The following is a 14,945-nucleotide window of genomic DNA, read 5'->3' as shown; positions in this document are numbered from 1 at the left end:
CATCTCTCTCCTCTTGCTTCTCTTTCTATGGCATCTCCTAACTCATTCTTGCTTATGGTGTTCAGGTCTTCTTCACCACTCCTTTCTCTGACTCACTTTCCTTCCCACATCTCTAACACCTGAGAGTCATTACCTTCAGGATGGAACCACTTTACCTGTATCTCAACCTTTCCAAAACATGACCTCAATTTTATACTGCAAGGGCACTAAGTGTGCAACAAAATCGTCTTTGCTGTTAAATACTTTATCTTAATTGGCAAAAAATAAAGAACATAACTCCAAAATGGTCAATTTAAGAGTTTTTCTTTTTACTTAATTTCTTTAACAGCCATTCCTACTCAGGTTTAAATTACTTATATTCCTAAGAACACCTTTACATGGAGAAAAAAAACTAAACGGCACATTCTATCCAGGTGGATGGCAGGATGGCAAATACGTTTTGTGGTGTTTTTTCTATCCTTTAATACATACTTCACAATTTTGCCAAGAAATACAATTTGAGCAAGTGGAAGTCCAAATAAGACCGCTGTTACCTTAACATCATTTTGCTTATATTATTGCATCAGGGTTGCAATATTAAACAGGAATTGACATACATACACCAAGTGAAGCAGGGGCTGGCTTCCCTCACCCCTGTTCTGCTAATAAGGCAGATACAGTAGCAAGATAAAGATAAGATTCCCTTGGTGCTGCACCTACTGGTACTGCTATGTATAATACTGAGCAGGCTTCCAGAAAAGTCTGGGCCCTCCCTTCATGGAAGGCTTTACATAATTCAATTAAATCTCACATAATTTAATTAACATGTCACTAACATTTTACTTACGACAACATTGTTACTTACAACAAAGATCCACCATTCCTTACACACACAACAGTACGAATGTTCAAATGTGTACGTGTATGAAAGCAAAACCTGCGAGAGGTAATTTCAGATAGCTAGATTAAGATAATTTAAAAGGAAATAATGTGTTGCTGACAGTGTATGAAAACTGCTATCTTGTTGTATGCTTTTACAATTTCATGTATTCTGAAACCAACGCTTAATAATAATTCCTTACAGTTTTCTTATTTTGTTATATTTTGTTTAATATAAACTCAACTTACAGAAGACATTTAGAAATCCAAGGAAAAGGCACCTTGGTAACCAGTGTTGCAATCAGTTACACCTATCTACACTAGTATGTTATTAAATCTGATTGTGCTAACCTGATTTTTCAGAGGTGTGCGACTGTCACTTGAATTAATTGCACTTTAGTGAGAGTAACCATAATTGATCACAGCTTTGCTCTTGACAAGCCGCAGTGTAATGTCAATGCTTTAGACACTCTTCGCACTTTTCAGAAAGCCTGCTGCTCATCACAGCGATATTAGTAAAGTAACAGAGAACATGTTACAAATGCTTTTTAAACATGACAAGGCTAACAAAAACATCAACAGACCCCATTTTCTTAAAGCCTCAGTTCTTAATTAGAAAACTAAAAGATAAACGGGTAACAATACCTTTTATGTCTTTTTAAGGCAACAGGGCCTGTGCGTCTTTTAATAAAACACATTTTGCTCATGTTTAACATCTATTGTCAATTATCACAGTCAGCTTATCATGCCTTCCTCACTTAACCACCAAATTAAAAAGATAAAAAAAAGATTAAAAATAATGTAAAATAACACATAGCAAAATGACCATGAGCAACATAAAATAGCACGGCTTTCATGATCACACAGAGATTAGAAGATGGTATCTGCTAGAACGTACCCGAAGGCTGTACTTCCAAGAGTCCCCTCCTGTTTCTTCCACGGCTGCAAAGAGGACACAATTCTACAAGTTACAAATCCCCATTCAAATTCAGGCTGAAAGATCCGCAACCGTAAAGCAAAAGGTTTGAAAAATATTTAAATAAACCAGGTCACACCTACAAATTAGAATTATTAGAATGATCAATGTGTCTTTGATTTTCATTCTTTCCTTTGCTGTTCTGATAAGAGTGCTATTCGATCAAGTTGAAGTGTCTCGCAGAAGTAGTCACCAAATGAATTTGTGGTCAAGTTCATACAAACAAATCCAAAAAGACTTGCAGCTGAAAATATAACATATTGTTAAAACACACACTACATAGATTCAAATACATTAAGGAGCTGATTTATTTGATAAATTCCGTTCCATTGGGCGGAGAGGTGGCTCTGTGGCTAAGGATCTGCGCCTGTCGCTGGAAGGTTGCCGGTTCAAATCCTGCAGCCGGCAGAGGAATCCTACTCTGTTGGGCTCCTGAGCAAGGTCCTTAACCGCAACTGCTCCAGGGGCGCCGTACAATGGCAGACCCTGTGCTCTGACCCCAGGTTCTCTCCCTATCCGTGTGTCTGTTTGTCTCATGGAGAGCAAGCTGGGATATGTGAAAAGATAATTCCTAATGCAAGAAATTGTAAATGGTTAATAAAGTGATGTTGTTGTTGTTCTGACACAAGTTAATATTTTCTCACAATTGGTCAGGATGGGATATTGTAAAAAGTTTTAAAAGTAAACAAATGGTTTTCTAAAAAAGTTACCTGCGCGCAAAATCGGTTCAATGCAAATCAGAACTACATAACCTCATTAAATGAGTTAAAAATAAATCAGTATGGAAAATCCTGAACTTATGAATGTTAACAAACACATATTACCCTAAATATACGTTTATAAAAAATAAAGTTAAAGTGCCTGTAAATGGCAATAATCACTCAATGATTATTATAACTATGGCTGTGGGATTCTATGAAGCATTTTACAGCTACAGTACCTGGTCCAGTTACCACAGTTGCTGGCAGGGATACCTTGTCCTCTAAAAAGTACACAATCTAATAAAAGCCCTGGACTGGATTACCTATGTTTTTTTCACCGAACAAGCATTCAGCTCCACTAATTCATGACTAATTATAATGCTGTTCCTTAAGTGATTATCTCTCCCCATGGGATCTGCTTATTGAGACTCACTGTATGGGATTAGCAGTCAAATTACTTTTCAAATACCTTCAGACAAAGGACTGTTATAATACATAATTAACATTTTGCCATTTTTTTCACAGCTTTAACCTGATAGACTTAAAACTTAGTAAACCTACAAAGAGGCCATAATGTCAAATGCAAGGCTGTATGTTATTCAAAACCTTTTCTTTTAACTTGTAATTAAATCCATCAGCCTCAAGACACTAATAGCTTGTAATCATATTGCAGAAATTAAACAATCATTACTGGATGTAGTAAAAATAATAATTCTTTCCGTTACCACAAAGTATATAATTAGCAGACAAACAATTCTGTAGATATTAATGGACATTATTTTACCCTTCACACCCTTGTCAATATCTATAGTGCAACAGGAGTGTAAACAGGCACTTCATTGTGTTAATGTTGCATTGAAATATCATGTCTGATAAACTCAATGAAATACTGTATCATCCGACTGTTGCTAAAGCAGTTTGTAAAACCAGATACATTTCCTTGATACCATAATCATAACAGATAGAAATAATCTAACAAAAGGAGATTACTATTCTTCTTCATAATAGTAGTATTTTGCTAATAACAAATTTCCCATTTCTGACAATGATCCCTATACAGAATAGTTCAGAAAATAGGATAAACCAAGTTCAGTTCTGTATATATTTTGAGTTATAGATGAAGATGGCCAAAAACAGGTCTGAAATCACTCCACAACAGACTCCAAATGCTCATTAATGTAGAAAAGGGTAGTGAATCTTTTTTAAACTTCTTTTAGAGATGATAGAGTCTACAAAGACCCACATGCTTCCAGCTAACATTATTCAAAACATGAATAATTAAGGGAACTTTAAACTTTAATGGGAAAATAATAATCTTAGATGTTAAGCATATGACAGAGAGCATTTATGAAAAAAGCAATAAAAAAATTGAATTCTACCCAATGTGGAAAGAATTTTCAGCACCCCGTTCTACAACTCATACGAGACCCACAGCATTCTCTCTCTCTCTCCTCCTGGTGGATTAAATTTGTCAGTAAAGCTCATAAATACAATGCTCTTAGCATTGAGAATAGTTAGCTCTGCAATTGACATGTACAATTATGTATCCGATGCCCAAGAAACATCCAAGAGATGTCTGCACTTGAAGTTCAGTGCTGTATTTTCAATGTCTGCCAGCAAAAAATTCAAGTAATCAAATTAAAAAATTAAAAAAGTAATCAAATTAAAAAATTAAAAAAGTAATCAAATTAAAAAAAAACTAACCATGGATATTAGTGACAGCAGTGGTTTTCAAAATATGGTGCGCTTACCGCAGGGCTGTGCAAGCTGAGTTCTAGGGGGTGTGTGAAAAAAATCCATAATGGCTGAAAAATTAAAAGAATTACACTAAACCATCTCTCCACACAAAATATAAGAGTCTGCTCCTAGAGCATAGACACAGCTCTTAGAGGTAGTTTATTGTTGAAGTCGGGGAGAGATACCAAATAAAGAGCCTGGGGGAAAACAGCGGGTTGCTCGAGACAGTAGCCTTTGTTTCAAGAGCACTCAGGGTTTTGCTGATATTCAACACCGTTGAATGTTGAACTAAGTACCTGTGTCGTTAAGAAATTGTCCTCTGACCTCCATTTTGCAAGAAAGTACATGGATACAAAGTATTTCACTCACTAGCTTGTTTCTCTGCACTCACAGCAGTCAAGACAAAGTATCGCCAAAGGTTGGATACTGAGACCAATTTAAGGGTGAAACTGGATTCTATTAAATCTGACTTTGTTACCCTTAATTCCCAAATGCAGGTGTAGTTTACTAGTGCATTTGTAATACAAAAGGAAAGTGATGGGGGTGCATAGATTAGGCGATCGAACGGGGTGTCCGGCTGAACAAAAATTGAAAACTGCTGTATGGTACGTGGTGTTTTTGTTTTTTGAAACTGGTTCAACACTGATTATCTGCATAGCATAGTTACTTTGTAGCTGTTTATTCCCATGTGTACAAATGGGATATTTACATCATTTTCTATTATTCTTCTACTTTCAGACAAGTAAAATCAGTAAAATCTGATCTGTGAGTACGTACAGATAACATTAGCAAAAACAACAAAATAATTTAAACTCCCAGCTCAGAACACATGAAGATGCCGGCCATGGAAATGTCTCTTCAGTCGTCATTTGACAAAATGGAGCAGGAGGTAACTTTAAAGGTGCATAAATTAAAAATATCACAGAAAAAGACAAATGAAGCCCAGAGTGATGCAACCGACAGTTTACACTTGTCCATCTGCTTAGATGCCCAACAGTGAACAGGAGCCCTGGTGGAATGACAGACACCAGTTATTTGTCTTTCACAGATGTTCGGGGCCTTGATGTGCAATGAGGTGTAAAGTTGACACATTAACTCCCTGTGGAAAAAGCCAAATATCTTTAAAACATTTTCTGGGCTAGAGAAGCAGGTTATGCCTGGAAAAACTTGTCTGCACTGTCTCTCTGGTGTGCTCAGACTGCTGAATCTTAATTTAACAGGCCCTGAGTTTTTCCTTTTAGCATTACACCACCAGCAAAGGTTCATTTCACTGTCAGACATTTTGAAATTCCCATCTTCCAATAAGAAATCTGGCACAACATGAAAGTTCTCATTTTCTTCAGCAAACCACACGAACATATTAAACATACTTCCTCTTTCTGTTGCTCAGAATGCCTGTCATAAACTTGTTTTAAAGAGTTATGAGATATTTAAAGACACACGTCCAAGAGACAATAGATTCAGTATGAAAGAGAACAATAACCCACTGCTGCCTACTGAACCAAAATAAGGTCATTTTAAGCTATTTACCAAAACTTTCAGGGTCTTCTTCCCACATTGTGAGTTCTTCTTCTGTTAGCAAGAAAAAATGAGATACCAGTCTTCTGCCTATTTCTGTCAAGGTGGGATAGGTGAAGAATGCCGTTTTTATCTTGTAGGCTTCAAGGGTTTCTGGCTTGCTATCTGAAAGAATAAATGTTATACAATATAGACATAGATTAGAAACTAGTAGTATTTTTCCTCGATACCTCTATTAAGCCTTTTTCTAGTCTTCAATATCCTTTGTGGCAGTATTAATGTAGTAATGTTGCACATTCTTAATTTTCTTAAGATTGCTGATGTAAACAATAGTAGAAACAAATGCTTAAAGACCAGACAAAATAAAAAGATGAAGTAAGGATATATAACTATCTAAATACATTTGTATTATTCATGCTTCTAACATGAAAAGAAAATGGACATCTATCCTTCCAGCTACCACAGTTCTTCACATTAATAAAACACTCTCTCTGACAGCCTGGGTCATGTCCCCTAAGCTTGCAGTGCTAACCTATCTCCACTCTAACTGCAGTTCATATTTCCTTTACTACCATCTCTGTGGAGTGGTCTTCTTCATACATCTTAATGCTCCTTCCTGTGTCGCATAAATCACAATGATTCCAGAGAAATGGATTATTAAATTTTACAGATACACACTACACTTACACCACATAAAGCACTATCTTTGAAGCCTCTATCATCTAGAAAACAGAAATATTGATATAAAGTTTGTATTTCTAACCTGCTTTGTAAGATTATAAATATACACAAGATTATATATATCAAAGAAAACCCTCTCCTTTAAAGATACACAGCATTTAAATATACCATATACCTATTCATACATATATAAATATATAGGTTACAGCTCATTCAAAGCTTTAATGAAATTTTCAGTAAGGAAAAACAACTCTGCACTGACAATCCATTTCAAAGAGCCTGATTTTGGAACAGCAGGTCAGATATTGCATCCATAAGCTTCAGACACTCTGTGAAACTGTCTCGCATAACTCTGGGATATTGCACAATAACCAATAATGATATATGACTAACCCTAATGCTTATATTAAACTACAATACAATGAAAAAACGGTAACAAAACACATTGATACAATGCAAACAGTATGATGTATTGTTTAACTGTAAAGCCTAACTAAAAAATCTGAAAAATGTAAGAACAGTTGTAAAATAAAATCAGCGTTAACTCCATATGCTTTTTCAATCATAGCCTTTAGGATTACCATTTTCAATACAGCACTAATAAAGTGATCAGTGAACCCACCAAACTCATTTGCATGGAAGCACTTTTTAATTGACTTGAGAGAATAAGCGTCCTGTGAACCCGATCTTCAGTTTAAGTCCAACACGTACTTGAAAATCAAAGCCTAAACATGTTAAAATACAACCAAGTCATAAGTGCCAAACTTGATTAAATTAATCACACAAACCTGTAATTTATAAGATCCATCAGATCCCAGGAAGGCTTAATCGGGGTTTCAATTACAGCACATCTAGCATCTAACAGTAGACTCACATTTTACACAAAGTATTTTTATGCAAATTTGACTATACACAGTTGGCGATGGAAAAATAAATTAAAAATCTAATAATCCAGGAAATTTCACAAATTCAAATGTGGCGCACCTGAACTACGCTCCGTGAACTAGTTACAGAACCTATAGCACGCCAGTTCTTTCATGTGGCATCACCCTTAATATGGCTTGTCAACCGAAAACAAGTATGATGTTTAAGGGAGGAGAATAGAAGGGTGAGTTCTCATAAGATGTGCTTTGGGGTATACATGCTGTCAGGAACCTAACTAACATGTAAAACGCAAGTCTACTGTGTTTTGAAATCCTTAGCTCATGTAACACCCATCTATCCATTTTCTAACTGGTGTATCCAGCACAGGCTCGCAGTGGGAGCCAGAGCCTATCCCAGCAAACAATGGGCGCTAGGCAGATGCACTCTGGACGAGACACCCATCCATCGCAGGGCACATACAGACACGGACACGCACACCAGGGCCGTCTTATTCCAGAAGTCAATTAACTTACCAGTATGTCTTTGGGAGGAAACTGGAGTATCCAGAGGAAAGCCCGACAAAAACGGGGAGAACAAACTCCACACAGATAGCACCCCAGGAATTGAACCAAGGGCCCCAATGCCCAATGCCAATAACTGTACCACCCTCAGCATCCCTTAAACCAGTGACTCCCAACCAGGGGTACTCGTGAGCAGTTACCAGGGGGGTTGGAAGATTGTGGATTAAATGTAATTCACAAAATAGAAATTAATACTTGACATTTAAAAAATGACAAATACTGTTTCACTCTCAGTCAACATAATTGTAATTAGGAACAAAATAAAAGTAGAAACAGATTAAATCGGTGAGATGTTGATGTCTAGCGTTGCCGATTTATTACAATAATCACTCCTGCATTACTGCACGGCAAACGCCTCATCTAGTATCAATAACTGCTCTTTTGGATGAAAGTGAATCATCATAATAATATTCAGTTTAATATTGTCAATAATGTTTAATAGTATCCAGGTTAATATCAGTTTAAATGAACAAATTTAGCATCATACTGCATTTTGTGTGGATGCGGGGGTACTTAAGCCATATTGAAAGGGCTGTGGGGGAACATAAGACAAAAAAGGCTGGGAACCACTGCCTTAAACCATGTGGTGAATTTGGCACAAGAACTGGGGTGCTGACACATGCACAACGAATCAATGATGTCCCAACAATCATTTGCTGTGTCAAAATTGTGGCCAAGAAATATTATTCCATGCTTTCTAGAACTGCCTATTAAATGAAGATGCTGCTTGAACACTCGACCTGAAGCCAGAAGGAGAAGGAAAAGTCCAAAACTGTACAAGGTTAGAAGGAGACGAGAAATGCACGGTCATGCCGAGCTGAGTGAACCTCTGTACCTTCTATGTTCTTGGCCGGCTTGTAGGCATCATTTTTGACGATCGTTTTAATGAGGTTCATGCACTGGACAATGAACCTCTCAAAAGTTATTCCCTCGCCGACCTCTGTGAACACGTAGCTGACGGCAAACTCCAGAGAGCGCTGGATGAGGGGAATGAAAGGGTACGGGTGATATTCCAAAAAGTCTAAAAGCTGAAAAGGACAAAAACAGGTATAAGCAAAGGAACCATGCAGTAAACAGCACAAAGTCACAATCTTATATTTTACTCTCATCATTCAGTTAATTTCTAATTTAAAAAGGCCTTCTCAGCCAGACAATGATAAACCTGCTGGAACTGTGAAATACTTAAATATCTTTAACACTACCAAAACTCTAAATAAAAATGTGAAATGTCAAACATGAAGTTATCGAAGAAAAAGACTTCTAACACATTTACAGCTTCTAGACAATGAAGAAGCTTCAACAAAATATAGCACAGAATATATATTCAAAGGCACAGAATTTAAATAAAGGGATGTTATATTAAAATTATACAGATAAGATCACATTTAGAATATTTTTTACAAATATGGTCACTATACTACAATAAAGATGCTGCTGCTTTAGATTCAGTCCAGCGTAGAGCAACCAGTTACATTTCCAGACATAAAGGAATATCCTAACATAAAAGGCAAAAATTAACTTTTTTTTTAGTCTTCAAGAGAGCAGACTATGAGGGACCTGATTTACCCAGACAGGTGTTTTCATAATTGTCTTGCATGACCCAGAGGGGATTCCAGTGAAAAGTAAAGTACATTTAGAACTGAGAAAGGGCGGAGGGCAATTTTTGACACGTGTTGTTATAGGAATCTAGAACAAGCCAGCCAGCCATCTTGTAGATTCCAACAACCTGGGTTCTTTTAAAAAAAATGTTGCCAGATGAGACTCTGGATAATTTAGCTTCTAGTAACCAAACAAGCTTGATGGGCCAAATGGCCGTCTCTTGTTTATAACCCACCATTAGAGATGCTTATGAATGCTTTGATTGTATTAATATCATGACAATTATTATTTTTTTAACTTAATAAGCAGATAATCATTACTATTTCCAGCATAACTATTTTCATCAATTTCCCTACGGGATTAATAAAGTATTATCTATCTATAAATATTTGTTTCTGGCGAGCAGGGGTAAAATGATGTATGCCACATCCTAAAAGCAATGTCACTCCCCAGGGCACACTGCCCAAAGATGCTGACATTTTTACACATCTTAATAGACAGAAACTGACTTCCTGATTGCACTAAAACAAAAGTAGGTGTTCAGTGCTCTTAATAGCAAAAACGGGTTGCTCTTTTTCAAATATCTATTCATATACCTATAAAAAGTGTTGTGCCCTTCTAAATAATGTGTAAAGGTTGAATAATTAGCAACTGCACCACAAGACAGTAACAAAGTAGGTCAGCCACACGCTGACATTGTCTAATATAATAAACACATTCCTAACAGGACTGCAAAGTACCCAAATAGTGTTTTGTTCAGACCTTATTTTCAAAACAAAACAAATAGGGGGTCCATTTGTGTTATACAAAATAACTTTAATTTTTTACAGAAGCAATTTAGTGAAGGCGTTTATGATGCACTGCAGTACTGCCATGCAGATGTAGAAAACATTACAAAATTGGTTGGATAAAAGGGATTAATCCCACATCTGTATTTATACCCTAAATATGTCTGTTGTCCTTCTCTAGAATCCAGAAATCTTGGTTTACAACCAAATGAGAGGTTAAGAGGTTTTCCTGCACATAAGTGATTAGGATGGGCCAAATTAAATAGAATCTTCAACCCAAAAGCCCATCACAAATCACAAACCTAGAACTCAACAGCTTTCTGTTTGTGAAAGATTGTTTTTCTCTTCCTGACAAAAAAGATCCAATATCAAGTAATGGGGATTGTCATTTGTGGTTGGCCTGCAGGTCAAACTACTGATTTAACCCAGGCCGACATCTATATAACAAACCATGAGGTAATGACGCTGAACTCGCACATTTCTTATTGCTGCACGCGCCACACTTCCACTATATTTTGCATTTACTTCGACTTTTTCAGATGAACCAGAGAATATAAATGCCTTAAGATGCAGCCTGCAGAAGATTACATCATCCATTTCATCAAACTAGGACGCAAAAACAAACGGAAAAAACTATTTAATATAAGCGTGCAAGTACACAGCCTTCAAAGATAATTTTATCATTAAACAATCAATAAGCATATGTATATTTTGAAAGGAGTTTAAAGCTTAAAAAGTTTTGAATAATCCCAATAACCTTTCATATGGATCTAACACCCATTTAATTTATATTATATATAATTAAAATTCTAATTACTTCACAAATTAATGTAAAATTGCATTTTACATCAACATCAAATGAAAATACTCCATTTCTTACATCATTAACCCAGCATTTGAATAAGGAAAGCAATAACTAATCACAGAAGCCTGAACACAACTTTACTTACAACTTTTGTATAGAGTATAACAGTCTTCTCCAGCTTCTCCCGGCAGGTGTTGTCAGGGCCTATTTGTCTGCCTTGAGGTACAAAACAGGGAATACATTTAAACTATCATTCAGTGTGTACTACATTAAATACAATACACCAACAATTAGCTTCCATAAAATATGACAAACATTACACATTTTTAAAAACAATTTACAATTTATATTTCAATGTTGATGACAACAAACTGTTAGGACACATTAGTTGAAATCTTGCTGGCATTAGCTATAGGAACCCCAAGCTTTAGCTTTATAGGAAACTATTACTACATCTTATTTCACACACAACTTTATTTATTCAGGATTAGATTATTGTAACAGCTGAGAAGGTATTGGTCAAAGATACCAAAGAGAACTTTGAATCTTACAATATCCAAACTAACTGGACTCTGCATCAGCATATTGACTTTCTTTGCTTAAGAGGAAAGGCTGGAGAGCCAAACAATGGGAGGGTAGGTAGACAGGGAGATTTTATGATAGAGGAATACGTAATCAACAACACACACTTACACTTTTCATTAAATAATAAATTTAATGAAAACCCTTGTCATATATTGTAATATTCAAATGAACAAATAGAACTAAAAAAAAATTCACATACATGTGCACAAATTTAATGCGATATTTGGAATTGCTTCGGTGACAGAATGTCCTCAAATTCTGGTTCAAACTTAATCGCACCCAGAATCAAATTCTGCTTAAGGTGCTCATCAGAGAGTGATATTCTATATTCAGATCTGATATATTTAATCTTTGAAAAAGTTTGTTCACACAAATATGTGGGGGTAAAGACAGAAAACATTCCATGTTCTTAAAACTATCTTCAAGTAGCGATTTATAGAATTTTAACAAATCCTTTACATTAAACAGATCCATATACAAGTCATTTGCAGAAGGTCAATTACTTCGAGCTACAGCTCAGGCTGAAGATTCCATTCAATTCAATTTATTTTTATATAGCACCTTTCACAACAAAGTTGCCCCAAGGCACTTAAAGCTGTGCGATAATAAATGACATTACAATACAGAAGATCTTCTACTTCACTTCCAAAAGGGTTCTGGAACAATCTTATGTTCTCTGGGATACTGTCACAATCTTGAAAATGGTCCAGAAATTGCTGCTTCAAATGTGAAATCATGTTTAAAGCGTACGGAATCGGAAATGGTTCAGTACATTCATTTCTGTACTTTTCACAAGTTGCAAAATAGACAAAATCATTAGCGGCCACCTGTTTTTCAAAAAAATATTTTTGTCTGAAGGAGATTTTACACGTGAAAACAAATCTGAAACAACCGAATTTTCGCCCTGAAGTTTCACATTCAGTTCACTTATAATGTGTAGTCAAATCCACAAGAAAGCCGAGCTTCCATAACCAAAAATTGTCAAAGAGGGCGTTAATAGGTCTGAGTCATGAATGTATCGATTTCTGTGAGTAATTAAAAAAATCTAATTAGCACTTCAGCTTTGCTGATCCAGCGAAGCTCACAAGGGTACAGAACATCCAGATATTCACTCTCAATTTCAGATAGGAAGTTTTTAAACTGATGATGATTAAGGGAGGACAATCGTGTAAAATATACTGTCTTCACAACTATATCCATTACTGCAGATAATTGGAAATTTTTACCGCACAAAGCCTGCTGATGAATGATATAGTGCAACGAGCATTTGTATTAGAAGTATTCGAAGAGGTGTTAGTGGGGCCAGCAGGGGACACTCACCCTGCGGCCCATGTGGGTCCTAATGCCCCAGTGTAGTGATGGGGACACTGTACTGTAAACAGGCGCCGTCCTTCGGATGAGACGTAAAACCGAGGTCCTCTCTGTGGTCATTAAAAATCCCAGGCCGTTTCTCGAAAAGAGTAGGGGTGTAACCCCGGTCTCCTGGTAAAATTTCCCATTGGCCCTTATCAATCATGGTCTCCTAATAATCCCCATCTATGAATTGGCTTCATAACTCTGCTCTCCTCCCCACTGATAGCTGATGTGTGGTGAGCGTTCTGGCGCACTATGGCTGCTGTCGCATCATCCAGGTGGATGCTGCACATTGGTGGTGGTGGAGGGGAGTCCCCATTACCTGTAAAGCGCTTTGAGTGGAGTGTCCAGAAAAATGCTATATAACTGTAAGCAATTATTATTATTATTATTATTATTATTATTATTATTATTATTATTATTATTATTAGCTGACAGTCTTATTTACTCGAACAAAGCAACTTTTTCTGGACATAGTTAATCAGCAGCCTTCATAATACAAGTTTTTTTATATACTGCCCATCCGTAAGCTAAGTACTGCCTTAGCTAAGACATGGGTTATTTTGATACTCGCCCTTACACTGGATTAAATTCACGCGGATAAATTCAGGTTTTCTTCATTGTTTCTACTTTCTGTATCTGAACGCATTTTGCCAGTCGTATTGTAATTTCTTCAGATATTATCCTCCTTGAGAACAGAGACAGTTTCTCTGCATATTATTATAAGCACAGCACTTTGTTATGCTTTCAATCATTAAATAGTTTTCAGTCCACACCTCATTAAAAACATGCCACTCTTCGTCAACTTTTCTCCTCTTAGCTCCTGACATTTCAATGTAAAATAAATAAACAATGCAAGAAAACTCAAGAACAACAAACAAATGAACCTGAGGTAAAGGTTATTTCACTTCTTTAACACTTGTGCGTAAGCATACAGTGTCCTCTGTTCTCGGCCGTAGGTTGGAGACCCTTGGTCTAGCTTTTAACCTTACTGTCATTTTTAGTAAGACAACGGGAGACAGAGTGCAGCAACAGGTCTATGCGACTCACTGTCCAAATCTTTTAGAAATTTTTCAAATCTTGCTAGAAAACCACCTTTTCATTAAAGCTATTAAAGGTGAACTATAATGCTCTTTTCATATTTCAGGGTTAGAAAGAATCAGCATTGATCAGTGCACTTCAAACCGCAATAATAGTAAACTGTACACAGTAACTTGTAAAACCCTCTAATTGACATCACAAAATGAATGTATGTCCAGGTATGTGCAGAGCCATGCTCTGCAATTCAGAGTGAGGCAACAAAACATCCGGTGATATGTTCCAGCCCTATGACATTGTGAACAAGCAGGGTTGTGAATACATCTCTCTTAATCCAGTAGAAATATTGCTTTCAATTTTGATACTGTTTTGCCGACAAATACAATGTAGCTGTTAACCCTGCATGCAGATCATGTTGGAACATTTCTGCGGTGAAATGTCTGCTGTACAAGCTGTTTTTATATGCTCAGACATCCCATTACATTATTCATTACAGAGACTAGTGAGCAGGAAAGGCCACATCACTTGCCAATTTAAATGCGAATTTTGTCAACAAGATGACTCGCAGTACTTTCGCAAAGTTCACGATCTTGAGCTTAATTCAATTTTTTTTTCTCCAACATCAATGAATTTATTTTGTTACCAAGATTTAATTGCCGGTCTGAGAAATAGAGACTGCAGTTCCCCTTTAATGTGTAACTCTGGGATCTATTCTGGACCTGAGGTGCTATCTGCATGGAGTTTGTAGGTTTTCCCCATGTTCGTCCTGTGTCCTGTGTCCTGTGTCCTGTGTCCTGTGTCCTGTGTCCTGTGTCCTGTGTCCTGTGTCCTGTGTCCTGTGTCCTGTGTCCTGTGTCCTGT

The 14,945-nt window shown here is 36.6% G+C and overlaps 1 protein-coding gene across 1 annotated transcript in view; it reads right to left on the bottom strand.

The window, feature by feature from the left end:
* Positions 1 to 14,945, bottom strand: part of ipo11 (importin 11) — a 262,035-nt gene that overhangs the window by 193,437 nt on the left and 53,653 nt on the right. The window contains exons 9-12 of the mRNA XM_006626819.3: positions 11,254 to 11,324; positions 8,752 to 8,944; positions 5,803 to 5,955; positions 1,757 to 1,800 (exon numbers count right to left, since the gene is read on the bottom strand). Coding sequence (XP_006626882.2) covers positions 1,757 to 1,800; positions 5,803 to 5,955; positions 8,752 to 8,944; positions 11,254 to 11,324 — 461 coding nt within the window. The remainder of the gene's footprint in view (positions 1 to 1,756; positions 1,801 to 5,802; positions 5,956 to 8,751; positions 8,945 to 11,253; positions 11,325 to 14,945) is intronic.

Source organism: Lepisosteus oculatus, chromosome 3 (assembly GCF_040954835.1).
Source record: "Lepisosteus oculatus isolate fLepOcu1 chromosome 3, fLepOcu1.hap2, whole genome shotgun sequence".
Taxonomy (NCBI): domain Eukaryota; kingdom Metazoa; phylum Chordata; class Actinopteri; order Semionotiformes; family Lepisosteidae; genus Lepisosteus; species Lepisosteus oculatus.
This window is presented reverse-complemented; position numbering and strand designations above follow the sequence as displayed.